Here is a 20,018-nt window from a genome sequence, read left to right on the forward strand (position 1 = left end):
TCCATGAGTTGTGAGGGCTAAGAGTCAATCTTTTGGTTAAATGAGGAGCAACTGGGGAAATCAGTAGTGACACACTGATGTCAGAAAAGGTAGAGGAAAGACAGGAGAGGAAAAGCCCTCATAAGAAGCAGACCACATATGTTTGCACCCAACATCATCACATATTGCCTCTATACTGAGTGCATGCAGCCTTAATAAAAACACTGAATATGAAACTATATAACAAGGAAATCAATTGCAAAACCAGAATACCCAGCAAGGCAGTCCAGTAGCTTCTACAGCCGCTCCTGTTGTACAAGAAGACATGTTCTGTCTTGGTCTGTGCAACAAAGCAGGTCTGGAAATCAACTGTGTTGCAAGAGAGCTCCAGGACTGGAACACTGAGATAAGCAGTCACTGGGACCAGCTGCAAAACAGAAGGAAGGGAAAGGAGAATAAAATCCACTGCATTTTTGTAGAGCTTTAATAATACCTGCTCCAGCTGGATCATTCTTAAGCCCAAGCACTGAATCAAGAGTCATTGTTCTATGTTCTTTCAAAATGGTTAATTCCTATCCTGCAGCCTTGAGTGAATTAAGTTGTTGCTTGTGTTACTGTTTTGGGACAGGTTTTCAAACCAGACACTGTGGCCTTAATGAAGTAACATGGAGTGAACATTCTCATTTGTTTTTAGGATTTTCTGTGGAGCTGCAGACATTACAGCATCTCGCTGTCCCTCAGGACTATATGTGGCCCGCTGTGAGTCACTCAGTTTGTGCAGATTGCTCAAGATTATTATTCAATTGACTGTATCTTAGATATGGTGCTTGTTCTTGCACAGGTCAGTCCTCAGAAATCCCTGGTATGAAAAGAAAATAGAAGTGCCTGCACTGTCCTGGGCCTGCTGAAGGCTTGCTGGGGGTTATAAATGATCAGTCTTTAAGCGCATGTGGGCTGTGACCACACTGCGGGGGTTTGATGGACTCAGGAGCCTTTCCAGAAGCTCTTGGGTGCTGCAGGAAGCAATGTCTGGTGACTCAGGCACTGGCTTGTTCCCTGGGACAGCCCTGACCCTGTCTCAGAGTCACACTGTGACTGGGCGTGTGGCCCTTTGATTGAGCCGTGTCATCCAGGCCGTCACCCTGTGCAGGGGACTGGGGTACCAGCACCAGGGTGGGACCCCAAACTCTCTGTCCACCTGAGAGTCACAGCAACCCCATGGCCATTCACTTTACTCAGATTACACCATTTACTCCAGAGGTGCCTGTAGTTTAAGGCTGAATAAACCCTAATCCAAGTCAGATATGCTGCTGAACAGCCCTTTCCCAGGGCCCAGGTTCTGATCTCACCTGGGCAGTGTGGTTACTGTGCTCAATGACCAGATTTTGATTAAACTTCAGCTTTCTCTCTCCGTTCTCCAGCTGGAGCACTTCAGATCCAGGAAGCAGCTGGGTATCTGGCAAGTGTTGATACCTAAGTAACTCCAGAGTTATGTGGAATGACACTTTCACCTATGGTAAGAGAAATCCAGATGATCACCACATAAGACACTGTGTGCAGGAAGTCCAAAGTAAACATTACTCAAAGGCCCAGGCACACATTTTCCCACTGGAACCCAAAGGTTCCAGTCATGCCAGCAGCCAAATTCCCACTGGAACAAAGCATTATAATTAGAAAAAAAACACAGCTATTTCCTATGAATCCAGTACACGGAGACAGAGTGTAAAGGTGAACAGCTGATCTCTGAACCACAGGGGAGAAACAGTCTCTAGGAAGCTAAAGGTTCTGAATTCCTAAGGTTACAAATACCATATTCCCAAAGCTGTCTTAGACATATAAGTTCTCTTTCTTCCCACACACGGAGAACTGAGATGTGTGTCAGAATGAAAACAGCAATATGAGAAGCACACTTCAAAAATGCAACTGTTACTCATTCTTTGCACCTTACCTAACTCTCTACTCCAGGACTTTTGTTTCCTTTAAGGTAATTTCTACACCCAAAACTAATCAAATTTTCCTCTCCTTACACTGCCTGCATCTAATTTAAGGAAATGAGGGAGTTGGGAAATCTTTTAATATGTCCAGCATATATATGGCTATTGATTTAGGTGAGCTCCAAAAACCAAAGGGGTTTCTGCAGGAGTTTGCAACAGGTCAGAGTTTATGGGAAAAGCACATTAGCACCACTTCACAAAAATAATCTTTACTTGCAATACAGCAGGCAAAATGGCAGTAATTAGCATTTCCTAATATTACAACTATTTCCCCTGAAGTTGGGAGATTTCTAGGCTGGTTGTGTTTTTCTGTGGTTCATCTGGGCCACACTAACACACCAATTACTAAACTCTCTATTCTGGCAGAGGATTATTATTTTTGAGCCTACCAGCATGTTTTGCTGTGGATAAAGTACATGTTGCGGTTGGTGTTCTCCTTCCTCCTTCTTGCTGTAGGATGTTTTGGTGCCCTTTTTGGGATCTGTGCTGGACACACTGAAGGGCATAGACAGAAGGAGCCTGAAGTACAGAGGAACCTTGGTGCAATTGATGAGTTTCAAACTCTGAGTCATCACCGAATCTGTCAAAACCTGGGGGAGAAATGATTCAGAACTGGTCAGTTTTAACTCCCTGGAGAGGTTTGTGCTGGTCTGGGCACTGAGCACCAGCAGGGATCTGAAGGACCTTACCCCAAAAGCAACCCAGTATTTTTTTACTTGTGTTTTTCAACATTTCTTGGGTGAAAAACCAAAATACAAATATTGTAATAAAGTCTAAAAGCCTTTGAATGTCAAGGGTCAAAGAAACTGGAGTGATTCATTCTGCTATTGGACATTCATGTCCTGAAAATCAGAACTTACTCTTCTACTTACAAACTCCTTTATGAAAAAAAGAGAAAGTTGTATAAAATAGGCATTGTCTGAACTCAGCTTTGCTTATTCCTGGCTAATAAGTTCTGGTAGTACTTTTTTTTCTTCCCTATCTCATTATGTGCAATATAGAAAATGAGGCTGCTGGTGATAAAGATGCATTTTCAAAGCCATGTGCACACAGCTCTGAATTCTCACAGCAGTACAAACCAGTTGAATGCATCAGCGTGGGAAATACTTACTCCTAACAGAGGCTTAGCAGGAAGGAGATCACTTGCCACTGAATAAAACACCATTCCTCTGTCGTGACCCATCTCTACTTTTAACCTGAGGGTAAAGAACCAGAGCTGATCAGAGCCCTGTCTCCAGGCTGACCCATCCCCTGTGGGTACCAGCCATCAGCATGATGGTACTCACAGAGGATGCCTCAGGAAACCTTCCAAGTCCACTCGTAACGTTGGAGCTTCATAGCCCTGCCCGCGATGCACCTTGTTAGGCACCGTCCTTGCAAGCTGGCAACAAAATGAAAACAGAAGTTATGTATAAAATGATAGCACTAAAACTTGAAATGCTACTTTTAGCCCAAGAGGCTGTTTGCCAAGCAGAATCCTATTTTGGCTTGTTTGTAAGACGTGATGGAACAGCAAGAGCCAAGCAGTAGGTGAACTCTGAAGGGCTGTGGGTAGTACAGATGCAGGGCAGGTTTAGATCAGATGTGAGGATGTTCTTCACTCTGAGGGCAGCGAGGTACAGGCACAGGTTGCCCAGAGAAGTTGTCAATGCCCCATATCCCTGGAAGTGTTCAAGGCCAGGCTGGATGGGGCGTGGACCAACCTGGTCTAATGGAAGGTGTCCCTGCCCACAGCAGGGGGTTTAGAACTAAATGGCCTTTAAGGTCCCTTCCAAACCATTCTAGAATTCTGTGACTCTACATTTCTTCCCTCAGGAATCAGGAATATTAGTGTTGTTTTTATTAAATATTGTATTATTATTCATTCATTTCACCTTGTACCTTTGCAACAATTCCTATCAGAGAATTGCTGAGCCATTCATAAAACACTGCTCAAACCTCACATCAGCCTGTAAGCTGCACTTGCAGTTGTTGAAGAGGAAGTTTCCCAGAGGAGAGATATGCTGTCCAAATTCACACAGGAAGGTGGATGCAGAGCCAGGAACAGGACTCAGCAGTCCTGAACCTCATTCCCATTGTTAACTATTGTTATCAATAAAACCTGATGTTGTGATAGCATTTCAAATCCTGGGCTTTTGTCTGGGGTCTGCTGTCCCAGACAATACAAGAAGATGGTGACATTCCCACCCCAGAATGCTTCCAAGCTAAAAGACAAAAGCAACAGATGAACAACCCTGGCTAAGGAAGGATGTACAGGGTAGCAGGAACAGGACTGTTTATACAGACTGGCCAGGTACACAGCAGCCTGTACATAACTTACAGGAAGGGAAACGATTATTTCCCAGTCACCTTTAGCCTTGCTGTGACAGTCGGTTTACCTTGTCGTCCAGGCTCATGAAGCCCAGCAGCAGCCCCTCACACCGCACCTCAGCCGCGGTCTCGGGGAGGACGAGAGGGGTGAAGGAGATGTGAACGTCGCTGCTGCCACCTCCTGGAACCACCTACGGCCGGGAGAGAAGCGTTTAGTGCTGGGAACTGCCTGGGATTGCACAAGCACCCTCAGCACTCAGCTGCCAAAACTGAGTTGCACAAGCAGCATGAAATCCCCCGGGCATGGGCTACGCTCAGGCTCACGCTAAAATGCCAACATGTGACAGCAAAACTGGCAATTATTTCAGCTGCAAATGTCAGTGTAAGCACTCTTTAGCATCAACAGTTTAAGCATAGTCACACACCAACTCTCTAAGTACACAAACATATGTACATAACTGTTTGTTTTTAAAAATACCCAGTTCTGCCCACTTTTACTCCATGGCTACCTCAGGTGAGTCTCTCACAACGTACAATATGAGAAACACTTTTGGTAGAGTTACAAGTGTGAACTAAGAGTATTTTACAGTTCAGTTTAGTCTTGACTATTTTTTAATTTTACAGGACAGCAGGGAACGTAATCAAATGCACTAGCCAGCTGCAGTGGATTTTCTGAGACTTACAGGCTGACTAGATTCTGCTTTCTTTAGATGCATTGCAAGGGTTTTGGTTAAATCCTGATACTGCTGCTGGCTACATCCAGGAGGTGCCTCCACAGGGAGGCACTTGTTTGTCTGACTTGTCTCAGCCTCTATCACCCCAGAGCTGACTGCAGATTCATTTCTCTGAGATGCCATTTCTGTCATTATTTCTTTCATGTAATCTTTAGCTCATTCTAGCTTGTAACTGAAACCCTTTGGTAAAGAAAATTACTAATATTTAAAATTAAAATTGACACACTGATGTTTTGGGCAACCCTGTCACTCACAGTAAGGTCTTTCCAGTGCTGTTTTTGGTCTATGATATTCCTAAGGGATTGTGACACTGTGGCCTGTATTTGCACCAATTATTCCAATTATTTCTGAAGCAATGTGGGTTACAACAGTTTATCCAAAAGAGTTGTCTATGGAGCACCCCTTTCCCAGCAGCCTGATCTCTAGCTCTGCCACATCTCCTTAGCAAGTCTACCCTGGCTAAATAACATGTTTCCAAAGCTTCAGGCTGGATGGCTCTCACATTTCACCAAGGCAATACAAGTGAGAAGACCAACTCTGGAAAGTCCAGTACAACTGAATACTTAACTCCAGTCATCAGCTCACTGCTCCAATGTAGGTAGGACACTTCCTGTTGACTTTGAAAACTGTTCTCATGATCATCTTGAAGACCCCAAAGCCTTCCAGCTCCCTGATTTACTGTTCAGTAGAGTCTACCTCAAACCAAACTCAAAGCTACCTCCTCATTCTCTGTCTCCACAGTTCTGCAGAAAATATGCTAAATCTAAGCACAAAGAAAACAAAAGCTTACTATCTGTCCTGGAGTAATGGAGTAGGGGGTGTCTGCAGGAACCCCTTCATGAGGTCGCAGAAGTACAGAGACAATTTTCTCTGTTGCAGGCTCCTGACTGCTGATTTCCTTCTCTTTGCTGTCAGAGCTTGGAGGCTGCAGGGACACAAGGGTGGGGAATGGTTAAAACTGTTACACTGCAGTGGAGGAATGTGAGTGATGTGCACGGGGAACTGCTGCACTGGTCAGTGAGTATGGCCAGTTCCAGTTTCTTTGTTTCTGGCACAAAGGCTGGACATGTGTCCTGTACATTAATTTTCTCTTGCACGGAGTAGCTCTCCTGAAAATGCTCTTGGATTCCTTCCAAAAATGTGCATGCTTGGGTCCTGCAGAGGAGCACCCAACCATGACACCTCTGGCCATTATAACAAACCAGTATTCCAGGGCAATAATGTTCCCTTAGTGCACAAGAAAGGTTAGAGATGTGTTCAAAACAACTATGCCTTCTGAGCTGAAATGGAGCAAATGTGATTTTAGTATTTTTTCTGTAAAGCTCTCACCAGAGAAATATGTATGTTCTGGGGATACCATTTCCCTGTCACTCCCAGCCCTTCAAGACAGTAAATTGCCATATTATAATAAAACTTCATGTGTAATAGATGTAATCATATTCTAACAGAGTAACAGAACCAATCTAATTTTAGCACTGGGACAAATACCTCCATATCATTAGCTGCAATTTGAAATGTAGAGGTTAGATTCTGCTCCCTGACTACAGCACATGTTGACACCATAAAGCACCCATGAGAAAAACAGACCCAAATTAAGGAGCTTTTGTTATGGTAATTCTTTTACGTAATAATGGCATTCGTTTGTCAAGGACAGGATTTTAAAAAGTATCTCTTCAGCTTCTCTAACAATTTTATGGAGAGCTAATTGCTTACAGCTCATTCTGGAAACAGATTGCTGATCTCCACAGCCACCTACCCACACATTGCGTTTTGACTGTGAGAGGAGCTGACGTTTCTTTTAACAATCCAGCTCTTAGTTACAAGTTATATCTCCTGTTATTGTTTTCAACCCTTCATGCCAAAAAACCCATCATGTATCTCAGCAGCAGTGTAAGAAACAGCCTAACAGCTGACCTCATCCGTGGTTTGGGAAGCTGGACAAATGCTTCCACGGGGAATGGCAGTTTGATCCAACTTTAACACGACCTCTGACTCTGAGGTGCTACCACTTGATGCAGCCTCATTTCCATCCATGTCCTGAGGTGGAAAAGGGTCTTCAAAGAGCATCAACAGGTCCACCAGCTTTTCGTCATCTTCCTCTTGGTTGTAAACTTCCAAGTCCAGGCGGATGTCTGAATTGGAAAGGAGAAAGGACAACTACTGCTGGTCAGTGAGAGGACTCACAGCTTTGTTGGTACCAGAGAACCAGAGTATCAAGTAACAAATTTGTGTCTGGCAACTGGATTTGTATTAAAGTATATCTGAAGTTTACCATGTTTCCTGTAAACTAAAATCACTGAAGCTCTTCCTACAGCTTGGACGCTTTCTAGGTCCTAAACTACAGTTGTATTAACATTAAAATAAATTATTGTTATTTTGTTTAAGCAAATGTGTTTGGTGGCATTCAGAAAAAAAATAAAAACGGTGACTGACTTTGCTCTGAAATGCTTAGAATTTCACTCAAAGCTAAAAAGACTAAATACAGAAGGGCCAGATGATGCCACTAAGAAGCTGGTAGCACATCTGATTGACCAGGGTTAGTGTTGTGAGAGATTTATAAAAACAGGATGGCAAATCCTGAGTTCCCACCATTTCAATGAGGGAAAACCCAGCCACCTCAGGATAGCATGCAGTTCCATAATAACATCACACTGAGTCACTCTCTTATACACTATTACTATTTTTACAAAAAACATCTTGATTAGGCAACAAGTAGGTCTGATAATTAACATGTTAATGGGTTCTTCTATATTTATTCTCATAAGCAATGCAATGAAAGTGTCAATGTTTGCTGTACAAAAGTCATTCCTACCGAAGGGAGTGGGGTTGTTGAGCCGGACCCTCCGAAGGACAGGAGACCCTCCCGAGACATGAGTGCCAAACCTGGGGGGGGAACCTTGTTATCAGTACATGCAGAGAACACAAGTGTCTGAAATCACTTAAGAGTTGTTTAAAAGTGGAACCAAACGTGGCTGCACTGGCAGCCTGTTAAGAGTGGCTCTCAGATAAAGCATGGCCCACACTGTGAAGTACAATATTGTTTTATTTCACCAGCCTCTTTTCTTTCCCTTCTTTTTTTTTTAAGTTGTCTCAAATGTTTCAGGTTAACCATGTGCAGTGCCATGGTCCCCATAAACCAACCCTCACCCAGAAGTGCCATTGCAACTGCAATGACAAGGCTTAAACCTTCCCCTGCCCCTCTTTACCTTGGGGCTGCATTTCTCCTGGTCCAGGTAAAGAGCCAGGGAGAAATGAGCTGCAGATGATGAGAACTGATCACGAGAAATGATGAGAAACGATGAGTTCCCACCTCAACAGAGTCAGATGAGGCTGGACTGGGTGAAATTCTACGACTGCAAGCCCAGGATAGTGGTTGCTGACAAACCTGAGCAGGCTTGTATGCAGAGTATTTTCTAATTATGCTGGCAGAGACAAATGTATTGGTGTTCTAGAAGCAGACACTCTACTCTGACAGTATTTTGCTGACCTTCTCATTATATCACAACAAGATGGAACAGGTGTGTATGTTGGCTGTAGTCCAATGGTATTTAATTCTCTGATTCCTCTGACAGTATTTTGCACTGTACCTGATAATGGGTGACTCTGTTTGTGGTCCTGTCATCTGCAGGAAGATAGGACAGTCTTTCACAGTCATTTGCATAGGAATTAATTTAGGTTGTAAGTCTCCCACCTGTTAAAGAATAATTTTTTGTATTAGAATCAAGATAAAACCTTAGTTCTATGTGTTACAAGATTATGTTTTGAAAACTGATTGGATTTTCAAAAATTTTGGTTGATTTCTTTTGACAGCATCTAATTCATATGCTAACAACAACTCTTCTCAGCAGGAGAATGCAATACCTCATGCATTTATCAGCTTTCCTGCTGCTTTTCCATACAACACAATGTATTGTACTGGTAGAGCAGAGCAGTGCCCTGGCCAGCTACCAAACAGATGTTATAAATCAAAACTGCTCCAGTCATCTTAAAGGCACATGAAAACACCCCAAGGGATAAACATGTTACCCCAAAACTAAACTGTAAGAGCAAACAATTGTTCCTTACCCGTCACTGCAGGTAGTGGTATAACAATATCGACCCTGAATTTTTACAGAAGTCCTGAAAACCTGGAAAAGTAATTCTAACAGAAAGGAATCTGGGAAATATAATTGGTGTAAAATCTGCCATAGCAATACTTCACTTGAAACCAAAACCCCACCTACCTTACAGACAAGATTGTCCTGGTACTCTCCCCACATGTTGTTGTAAGCTGCTATTTCTATGCTGAGCTGCTGGAAGGCTCCCAGAGTTCCCGTGGAAGGTTGTATATGGAAAGCTACTCCCTTCCCCTGAGACAGCACTGCTGCTTCAAACTCTGAAGAAGCACAGCAAAGAAGCATTGGATGAATTTTGAGGAAATGGAACAAAGTCAGTGTTTCAAAGAATATACAGGACCATGGTTTTAGCTGGTGTTAATCAGCTTAACCTCACTGGCTTCAAAAAAACCCTTTGGTCATTTACACAACTCACATTTATATCACTTTTCCCTTCTGCAGTGGGCCTTACTCTATTTTTTTGAGGGTTTGTTCTTGCCCAGAGTATTTTATAGCAGGACTCCCTTCCAACAACCTGATCCAAGACTCTCTGGGATATGCAAGGCACTAATTGGTTACATGAAAACACACCTTCAATTTGAGAAAAATAGGCTGGGATTTGTGTTGACTGGTTAATGTCCTATCAGCAGCTGCCTGTTTACCTTTCTGTGCTCTTCCACACAAAGAGTGAATTACAAAGAGCAAAGCCTTTCCACATTCTGAGTCACCTAAAGCCTTGCATGGAATCTGTCAGAACAGCATTTTCCTAATCTTAAGCACTAATTCAACAGCTGAAAAGCTCTGTCTGTGTAACAGATACCAAACACTATGGCAAGGTACCAATATGTCCAGTTTTATTTTGGATACAGAAGACGCATCCACACTTCATAGCATTTCACTCCCATTTCCCCCCTCCCTGAGTCTCTTGTGGCTCCAAATATTATCATTTCTCAGTACAACACATCAGAAATGACAGATGGGCTGTGCTGCAGCTTTCCACAGTGGAGAGGGTATGTTAAAGGGTTTGGGGGAGGAAAGCCTGCTAGAGTGGTACTGGAAAACTGTGCAGGAGAGAAACAGCCAAACATTCTGCATGTCATCCATACCATGTGCTGGGAGTGAACTATCACCAGAATCACCATCTTTGTTTCAGACTGTTGTTTTCAAGAAAAAGAAGATGAATGACAGAGAGAAAGAAAGGGAGGGGGAGAGAGAAAAAGAAGCAGAGAGAGAAGACAGAGATTGACCTAATGGTTATAAAATGTGGGCTTGCAAACTCAAAAATGAACCGAAGAAGAACTAAGCAATTCAACAGTTTGGACTTTAGCAGATACTCCAACAATGGAATGAGGTGCCTGACTGGCACTGTTAGTGCTGAATATGGTAGTCAGTTGGCTGTTACCTTCTCTCCACAGAAGGAATTAACAGTTATTCTCATACCTGACTGTGCTTTTCTGGCTGCATGTTTTGTGACAGGCCCTCTTCTTTTCACCAGGTAGCTTGAGGAGCTTGAAAAAAATAAATCTGATTTCAGGTTTAATCCAGACCGAAATTAGCATCTGAGTCATTATGCAGAAAAACAAGACTTACAGGCAGGTTCCTTGTTCTGGAGCTGGTAAAGAGGCAATAAAATACTCAACTTCCAGTGTGAATGGAGCACTGATTCCAGTGGGATTGGTAAGAATCAGCTGACGCTTTACTACATCTCTGAATGCAACTTCAGACCCAAAGTCCAAAAGAAGGTCACATGGGCTTTGTGACATTTGTCTTTCATCACTGCCAGAAAAAATAACATTGGTATTTAAAAACAGGTCTTATTTTCTTATGCCATAGACAATTTCAGTAGATTTTAAAACGTGCAATATGCACGATGTGGTCGTGATGCCCAGTGTAAAAGCACCATGCAGCCTATGATTTTTGTCATCAGTATTTTCTGCTTTTCATTTTTTCAAATCTATCCATATAAGGATTTATTTTGGGTCAAATTTTTATCATATATAGCATGCCAACCTACCAAATTAAAGCCACCTTTACTTACATAAAAAGATATAAAGATGAGCATGTTCCAAAGCACAGTAATCATGCTACATGTCAGAAAAATAAAATAAAAATCAGTCAGATATACCTGGCAACTCCACTGTCACAAGGTACTGAGTAGAAGACCTGTAGTCCCTTCACTTCTCCAGAAATGCTCAGAAAAAGGGGTTCAACCATGTCTTTTATGCTACAGGAAAGGGCGAGGTCTTTCAGCTCACCCTGAAAAGCAATGAATCAAGTTTCCTTGTGAATGAAGCAAATATCACAGAGGAAAGGCAGCCTCATTAGGAAATTTATTTTAAAAACATGTATAAACTTCCCTGGATTAAAAGCAGAACAATAGAATTGTGAGAAGTTTTACTGAATTGGTTTTGGTGCATTTTTTTGACAGCATTGGAGTTGCTTAGAAAGCAGTACTGAGGTAAAAAATTATGGCTGTTTCTTGGCTTTGTACCTGCATCAGTCTGCAAGCCTAAAACCCCTCCATTAGTGACTTTTGAGACAATTCCTATACTGCAAGTGTTGAATCATAGAATCATTTAGGTTGGAAAAGACCTCTAAGATCACTGAGTCCAGCCATGAACCCAGAACTGCCAAGGCCACCACTAAACCACATCCCCAAGTGTCACATCTACATATCTTTTAAATACTATCTCTGATAGTACTGAATACCTACTTTTAAGCAAATAGATGAAACATAGGTCTCCAGTGACTGTAATGGGAACTAAGACACCATACCTATAGGAAGCTTCTTTATGTAGTTGCATTAACTCAGTTGTTTGAATGCCCCTATAAAGTCTGTGGCTGAATTCCTGAAGCTTGTAAGCTCTGCAGTCTACTCCCTATTTTTCAGACTTTAAGTCCCATCAGCCTCTTTTAAGTTTTCAAATATCAAAATGTCACAGGCCCAGTTGCATTCAGAAAACCATATATATAAGCTCTGTATGCCAGCCTGCTCCATTTCATTTGGGGTAATGCAAAGCAAGGATCTGTGTGCTCCAGGAAAACAGATAAACACTAAGAGCAATTGAACAGGCACTCAAGAAAGAAAGAAAACAGGAACAGCCGATAAACAAAGAGGCAGTGTAGAAATTACACACCATGTGCACTACTTTGATTCTTGTCTTCAAATCATGGTACCTCTAAAGCAAAGCAATTTCAGAGATATTGTGCAGGAAAAAAGAGCATGTGGTTTTGTACAGAAATTGTTCCCTTCAGCCAGATGGAGGTGAGATGAAAAAGCCGGTGTTGCTGTTTTGATAAAACTGTGCCCCAGTTTTTAACCTTACCACGATGCTGGCTGACAGCTCTATGCAGAATTCTTTTTCCTCATTTGGGCCCAAGGTGCCACTGGCTGGGGAGACAGTGACAGAGCAGGAGACTGCCTGGCTTCCAATGGGCTGCCAAACAGAAAGGACAGACTTTCAGTCTAATGCTGATTCTCTCAGATTGTCTCATCACATCAAGACCAAGTTATTCTCAGGTTTAGGACACTTCCAGGTAGCAACACCTACAGTTTGTCAAGACTTGCTTTACAATTCCCCATGGGTGATAAGACCCTCATGCCTACATTAATTTCCAAATGACTTTCAGGTGCCAAGCTGAGGCTTCTGGGCTGGGAGTAGGGTCACTGTCCTCCCTCTCACAGTCACAAACCTTTCCAGGGTGAAGCCAACCTATCTGATATTGGAGCAGGATCCAAGAGGTGCCCCATCTTTCTCCACTCTAGAGGTGAAAGAGAGACAATCCTGGTGTTGGCACCTTCCCTAAGTGCCCAACTGCAAATGGCATGAATCCAGGGCTTCAACTCAGTTGCTCATACATGGACATCAGATATGAGGAAAAACGCTGTAGATATTCTTCCCAGGCTCCAGATGTTCCAAAGTGTTTTCCTATAGGTCCTATGGGATCCACATGCTCTGTTAGGATCCTTGGGCACCGGAGGTCATCTTGGATGGCTCAGAGTGCTTTTATGTAGGCAACTGAGCTGAATCCCACATGTCAGAGTAGATCTGAGTGACCAAGGCACTGACAAATTTCCACTGACTGAAAAGAGAGTTCAGGTCACGGCTTACACACTGACACTAAATGTAGGGCTCTCAATCTGTAACCTGAATCCCATCCAGAATGTGAAATTAAAGCAAAATTCAGACACAATTCAAAAGCACCATAGTTTCTTTGTTCTACTTAATTAAATGCAAACCCTACACTGCCATGGGACTTAGCTTAATACTCTGGTAGCTTATATCCTGTGATCCCTCACATCTACCCACCCATTCTCCCAGGGATGGTCCACAGACAGTAAGAACATATTGCCATCAACTAGTAGTTAATCTTTTCATAAAGGCTGGTGTCAAGTTGAAGTTCTGCAAACAGCAACCAGTGCTCAAAAGATACATCAGAAAAGTTTTTAAGAATAGTTGTTATTTGTATTTCTATAACATTGCCATTTCTATCCCTGCTGTATGCTTCATCCATCAGAAGAGCATTTACCTTTCCCCATAAGTATTTTGCTGGCAGCAGTGTCTGGTTAAAAAGTTTACTGGTTGCTTTGACAGGAACTCCAGTATAAATTTCAGGGAATACTAGACGACTAGATATCAGGCACGCTTGGGGGGTCTGAACTTCAACAAAAACAGGAAGATAACTGGAAATAAACACACAGATGGTCTATTGTTATCGTTAATGAAATGTGCTAGACATACAACAGCATGCTGGGAAGAATGATGATAATGTTTATGTAGCAATATTAGCAATTTGGTAGTTCATTGATAGGTTAAACAACCCCACTCTGAGTTCACAGTTTTTCTTTTTAGAAGAGAAAAACTATGTAAAGTAAAAACTCACATGTGAATCCCAGGAAAAACAAAACAGAATGCTGCTTTTACTCCTTACCTTCCTTCTCCATTTTCTACCTCTAGTTCCAATACTGTCTGGAGACGTTGGCACCGCAGTGATGTGAACTGAACTGACACTGTGCATACACCCAAAGGAGGTATTTCTCCAGCTGATGGTTGGATGGTAAAGGGAGATATCTGGGAGAGGAGAGAGGAAACAGGAAAATTTTGATATCTACAAAGCAAGGGTAAAATGGTGAAGCCACACAATCTAATTAGGGCTTGCATGTGTCTAGTTTTCCCTCAGACATGTCTTTTCTCTCTGCCCCTCAAGTCCCACCTGGGTTGGTGTCAGGAAGCACAGTGCCAGCTTTGTGAAAACCTGGCTACACAAGGAGGCAGGACTTTGCTTCTGAGAGAAGGGCAGTCACAGCCATGGGCATAACAGGGTTGGCTGTGCATGGACGGAGAGGGAATGTGGAGGAGAAGCAGTCAGCCTCAGCTGCAGCGTCTGCTCCCAAACAGCAGCAAGGTGCCACAAGTTGGAAAGATTCTTGGACAGAAGGGTGAGGAAGGAGGGTTGGAAGAGCTGAAACAGGGAGAGCACCAGCGGGGGGTGGGGGCTGTGATTCTTGTCTCAGACGCTGATGTGGGTGTGTGGGAGGAGTGTTTAGCAGCCTCAGTTCCTCTAAAACCTTAACCTCAGCAATTATTGTCATACAGGAAATACTCTGTGTCTCTTTGGATCAGGCTGGCAGGGGATTTGTAATAAATGGAAACAGTGAAAAATCGTAAAGAAGCATTTAACCTCAAAAGAACTCACGTACTCATGAAACTGTGCAGGACCAGTTTCAGAAGAAGACACAAAAATTAGAATTTCTGATGGTTGGAATGAATATTGCAACTCCTAAGCAGAAGGAAAAGAACAGCTAAAAAGGGAACGCAGCCAGCTGTAGCAGTGACTTACCTCTTCATTCCTTTCTGCTAGACAAACCTGGCTTTCTTGCATCCTCCACTGTGCTGGCACTTGACACATATTTTTAATCTCGAAGGTTTTTAACACATTCTTACCCTGCTTAGTCAAACCAAACCGGAGTGATGGAATATCAATACAAAGAAGTGGACCCTGTGACACCAGGAAACAGACATCAGAATGGACACCTCTGCTAAAACAATGTAATTAAGAAGCATACATTAGCTAAGATTAACATTCGATTTCACAGAGAATATCAGAAAGCAAATGCACTGTGTGTGATGCAGAAAAATTCTGAGTGTCATGGGAGTATCAACACTGCCTCAATAGTTACTAGACAGCAAAACTACCTCCTGTTCTTAACTTCTTTAGATTTCTCAAGCCTTTGAGAGGCAAAACAGCTTTATATGGACAATGATCAGGCCCCACAGCTCACCATCCCAGCTCACAATGCTGAACTGTTCTTTACCTTAAAAGCAGCCTCAACATGCAGCACAACTGGCTCTGGGCATGGCTCAATGTTACACTGCAGGTTATGGCTGATGACACCAGGTTTGCTTCCAGTAATTGCCAGTTCAAATTCACAGAAACTATTTATGTCTAGAAAAGAAAAAAAATCAGGGTGCTGTCTCACCTTTTTTTTTCAGAAACCACCTGCTCCAAATCTGTTATTGAAGCTCCTGGAACCAAATTAAGTCTCCTGCTGGCTCCAGTGGGCTGGGGATCAGCTATTTTTACAGTTTGCATTATAGTGCTCTGTGACTGTCATAAATTGATACTGTCAATTACTGTCATTTCTGCCATTAACTGATGGTTGTAAGTCACAGAATCTTTACCTATGACACCAGTAGGAGGAAAAACTTCCATGATCTCAGAGGTCGTGATTTTGTCCCACGTGTACTTGATCAGTGATTTGCTGTTGTTCCACAGCTGAAACAAATAAAATCAATGAGACAATTAATGCACCTTAAGCTTTCATAGCAACAAGTCAATTTGCTGAGAGCACTGATACACTGAAAACTAGGTATTGTGAGTCATCATTTATTTGTCACAGTGGCTCTCTTCACACAGGTGAAGGTGTTTCCTGAAGAAAATCCATTAACAATTCTTTCCAAGAACACTATAATATTTGAAGTTTTTATAACTTTTTCCCCATTTTTCAAAAAATACAACAGGCTTTCTAAACTTAAACTGCAAATCTTTCTTTTGAGTGCAGCCTATTTTTTGCCAAGGGATCTGCTTGTGAGGGAGAGGGAAGCTCTTGAAATTTTTGACCTGCTCTTCAGATCTAGTCAGACATTAATTTCTTAATTGCAACAAACAACTTTGTTCTCTGAAGCACAATTACCTCTAAGCATAGTTAAAATTCTTATCTTTTTAAGACCAAAAAAACAGTTGGAAACTGCAAGGAATATAATTATATCATCAGTTAAGTGGCTTAGTTACCTACATCACATGTGTAGCTACACTGGATTACTGGAAAGTATGAAATAGCTGCCTTAAATTGAAAAAATAAGTTCTAGGAAGAGAAAGCGTAAAACCAAATGCTGATTAGCAGGATCTCTAAGAAAAAATGGGAAAACCATTAACTGGGAAATGTCTTCCTGCCTGGCTCCTGCTAGCAAGCCTATTTTTCCCAAGTGAGTCTAAGATCAAAAGGATCCTGATCTACACTGAAGAGGATGCTGTGTGAGTGGACAGTTGCAGCAGCACTTTGTCCCAAAATGGCCAGACAGAAATTATCAGAACCTGCAGGAAAGAATAACATGTAGTAAGCTGCAGCATATGTGACTTTTGTAGGTCTTCTCTGCTTGCTGTAGTTCTTTGAACGAACAGTGCCTCTGTTATGAACTAATTTAATCATCCATTGGCTATTCCTCCCAGCAGGAAAACCTTTACACTACAGAAGTGACAAGCAATACTTAGTTAGTGACCCAGAAAAGCACTTAGAATAGTAAAACTCTGTGCTATCAAACTGGAGAGATGAAAAATGAACAAAGGCTGCTGCCTGCAGTGTAGGGCTGAGGGGGCTGGGTAGGGGATTTTGGTGCAGACCCTCCTGGAGTCATGGCCTCCTTTAAAAACATTTCAGGAAAACTAAAATAACACAGACCATCTGATATCTACTAATAAAACCTATGACATCTAGTGACACAAAACACAGCATAACAATGAAGTCAAAAGCAAACAAACCTTAAATGTTTTTCTGAAATTTACACCAATGAAGTTTTCTCCAGGGATAATAATGGCATATGGTTCCAGAAGAAAATGAAATGGTTCTGTTGATCCTTTAACTTCTATTTCCAGTCCTATTACATCCTCTACTTCGCATTCTGGGATGTTTTGAAGCATCCCCTCATTTTCTAAACTTTGGGAGAAATATGGTAGAATCATTAAACATCTTAAACTGGTATTAAACTGGATCCTGCCTTTTAGTTGCCAGATGAAAACTGAAAATCATCAAAAGTTTCTCAAGTACAGACTGTCAGTGTGCAATTAGCTCAGCCTGGGGACAATTAAAAACTTCATCATTCTTTAAGGTTGTCCTAGTCTGTCCATGAACAAGTATTTATGTCACAGACTGCTGTGACAAATAGTAATAACAGGAAAACCTGGAAAACAAGCAGATAAAATGACAGTATTATCTTTTTCCAAGAGAGGAAAAGCTAGGGGTAGGCATGTGTTTGGGCATGAGGGAAGGTATCAGAGATGCTCTTTGTACCACAACTAGTTGTCCAGATAAAATTCTTTATACTTGTCAGTCCACCACCACCAGAAAGAAGAAAAATCCCAGTAATTTAAGGCAATAGCACAGATAAATTTTGGCTACACATCTTACTGGGAAATGTTTTTCAGCTTACCGAGGTGATTCTGGGATGTCCCTCAGTACCATCTGAATCACACTGTGGTAACTCTGCAGCTATACAGATGAAGGAGAAAACGACTTTAATATCAAGTAATCAGTTATGCTGAGGATTAAAAAAATAGATGGAAAAGTAGTCCACATGTAAAGGATGAATGATCATCATTGGAGTACTAAACTCTGATAAACGATATTCAAACTCTAGAGTTACTAAAAGAAAACACGTTTGACTGCAAAATATTAAGCCAGATTCTGATCTCATAGTGTATGGTTCCAAGAAAAATACTCATTTTTGACATGCTTGTTATTATTTCTCTAGTATATTGCATACTATGCACAAGCATCTGCAAAGGCTCCCCAACTTAAGCTCAGTCCTGCTCAGTACTAATTTAAAAGTTTCTTCTAACTGCTCCAGGGTATTTTCCTTAATTGACCATCAATCTGATCTTGAGTAAGAAACATGACTTTTCCATCATGGGAAGAGAATGCCTTCTGTATTCTAAAGGAGAGGAAAAAAAGGAAACACAGAAGCAGGCCTTAAATCTGTAGGGCTTTGCAAAAGCTTCACTTGTTTGTAGACAGATATTAATTTCAGTGTATACTTTAATTAAATATATATTCAATTAACTAATTAAAGTATTTTTAAAAAGCCAGCTAGTTTCTTGTCCATATATATTTAAGGTATTTCTTATGTCTGTCAATCATCACAGCATAGGATATTCCCACTCTTGGGCTTACTTTGGAACAAGTTTCTTTAAACACAGTGAGCTCATTCTCCTTATTTACAGGGACAGAGAAGCAGAAACTAAGAGAACAGTCACTGGCACAGCTACATTCCAACATCCTTGCAGCCCTCTTTACCCACAGCTGCACACCAGCGTTTCTCTGCCAAAGGCTCCTACTGTCCCCTTAATTTACCACTCAGCTGTTCACAGGGCCCATTTCAGGCCAAAAAAGTTACAGCTGAAAACAGTTTAAATAATCCCTGTTTGTAAATCAATTTATTTAGGCTGCAGTAGGTATGGGGCACGTCCCCAAAGCAGAAGGGGAAGGGTCAGGAGCTGGTGGAGGAGCTTGCAGAGTGGGGAAGGGGTTAACTTCACCAGCCAGCACAGCTGCAGCTACAAGGATGTGCCCATAGTTTCAGTGTAAAACTAATTGTGTCCAGTCAGTCCCAAAAATGACGTGAGATCAGAAACTGTCTCACATTTTGCAGTCAAAACATGTTTTCCTTTAGTAACTTTTTCTACATTTTGAACACTGTTTATCAGAGCATAGTACCAGCTAATTAAATTTAATTTAGAAAAGTTGCACAGCAAGGATTTTATGACTTGCATAAAAATACACAGCTGGAGTCTGTAGATAGGAAGGAATCATGAGCCATACCTCCTGTGGAGTGTAAGTGAGGATAAACTCATGATCTGCACAGGGAAGCAAAACTCCCTGCTCAGGATTTAGGGAGAAGGCTGACCCTGTGTCTTGATTGTCTTCGACCTTCGTAAAGTCTGCAGTTCCTTCTGGTATTAATGGTTTCAGATTAGGCTTTCTTATCTGCCAGAAGAAGGGAAGTTCTACAGGGCTGCAAAGAGGTCAAAAACCAACAAAAAAGCTATGGTCAACAAGTCAGTTATTTTTGAGCAAAATGTTGGGAGAAAATTTCCAGAGATTTTTTTCCATGTAGGAAATTCATCTCTTTACAAATTACAGGGGTTTCACTTACCAGTCTTTGTGAGCTACAAAGCTGATGAGACGGCATAGAGTCAGAACATATAAACTGTATGAAGAACATGCTAATATATGAAAGTAAATTATATAAATGTTTAAGATATGCTAACACTTTCTTGCCTTACTTGACTTGTCATATAATCCAGCTTTTAGGAAACCCTACAAGGACCTGAGATGAACAGGGCTGATCCTGCTGATACCAGCATGTTTGCCTTGGATCACTGCTGATGATCTACGTCAGATTCTGAATTTAATCCAAGTGCAAGATGTGGTCTTTAACATGTCAACAAACACAGTGGCTTCAGATAAAATTATAGCTCTGCCATACTGTTTGCAATCCAGAAAAGGTTGCTTAACTGGGTTGCTTCAGCAGAAGTGTATTCCATGGAATGTCTTCATGGGTTTGAAAACCTTGACATGCTGACCTCAAAAACTTTGCCTTACTAAGAAGGGGAAGGACACTAGAATTTGA

At 41.8% G+C, this 20,018-nt stretch overlaps 1 protein-coding gene across 3 annotated transcripts in view; it reads right to left on the reverse strand.

The window, feature by feature from the left end:
- DLEC1 (DLEC1 cilia and flagella associated protein) overlaps window positions 1-20,018 on the reverse strand; it is a 46,119-nt gene that overhangs the window by 14,022 nt on the left and 12,079 nt on the right. For all 3 annotated transcript variants that reach the window (XR_004357584.1, XM_032690983.1, XM_032690973.1), the window contains exons 14-36: window positions 19,208-19,400; window positions 17,820-17,878; window positions 17,152-17,326; window positions 15,795-15,888; window positions 15,428-15,558; window positions 14,953-15,111; window positions 14,044-14,183; window positions 13,642-13,795; window positions 12,438-12,548; window positions 11,237-11,367; window positions 10,702-10,887; window positions 10,552-10,619; window positions 9,241-9,392; window positions 8,605-8,708; window positions 7,830-7,900; window positions 6,932-7,149; window positions 5,808-5,942; window positions 4,352-4,474; window positions 3,260-3,354; window positions 3,085-3,169; window positions 2,363-2,563; window positions 1,329-1,490; window positions 253-406 (exon numbers count right to left, since the gene is read on the reverse strand). Coding sequence is in view for 2 of the 3 variants with exons in the window: in XM_032690983.1 (XP_032546874.1) it covers window positions 253-406; window positions 1,329-1,490; window positions 2,363-2,563; window positions 3,085-3,169; window positions 3,260-3,354; window positions 4,352-4,474; window positions 5,808-5,942; window positions 6,932-7,149; window positions 7,830-7,900; window positions 8,605-8,708; window positions 9,241-9,392; window positions 10,552-10,619; window positions 10,702-10,887; window positions 11,237-11,367; window positions 12,438-12,548; window positions 13,642-13,795; window positions 14,044-14,183; window positions 14,953-15,111; window positions 15,428-15,558; window positions 15,795-15,888; window positions 17,152-17,326; window positions 17,820-17,878; window positions 19,208-19,400 (3,101 nt within the window). In the remaining variant the exon portion in view is untranslated. The remainder of the gene's footprint in view (window positions 1-252; window positions 407-1,328; window positions 1,491-2,362; window positions 2,564-3,084; window positions 3,170-3,259; window positions 3,355-4,351; window positions 4,475-5,807; window positions 5,943-6,931; window positions 7,150-7,829; window positions 7,901-8,604; window positions 8,709-9,240; window positions 9,393-10,551; window positions 10,620-10,701; window positions 10,888-11,236; window positions 11,368-12,437; window positions 12,549-13,641; window positions 13,796-14,043; window positions 14,184-14,952; window positions 15,112-15,427; window positions 15,559-15,794; window positions 15,889-17,151; window positions 17,327-17,819; window positions 17,879-19,207; window positions 19,401-20,018) is intronic.

This window comes from Chiroxiphia lanceolata, chromosome 1 (genome assembly GCF_009829145.1).
Source record: "Chiroxiphia lanceolata isolate bChiLan1 chromosome 1, bChiLan1.pri, whole genome shotgun sequence".
Lineage (NCBI taxonomy): Eukaryota > Metazoa > Chordata > Aves > Passeriformes > Pipridae > Chiroxiphia > Chiroxiphia lanceolata.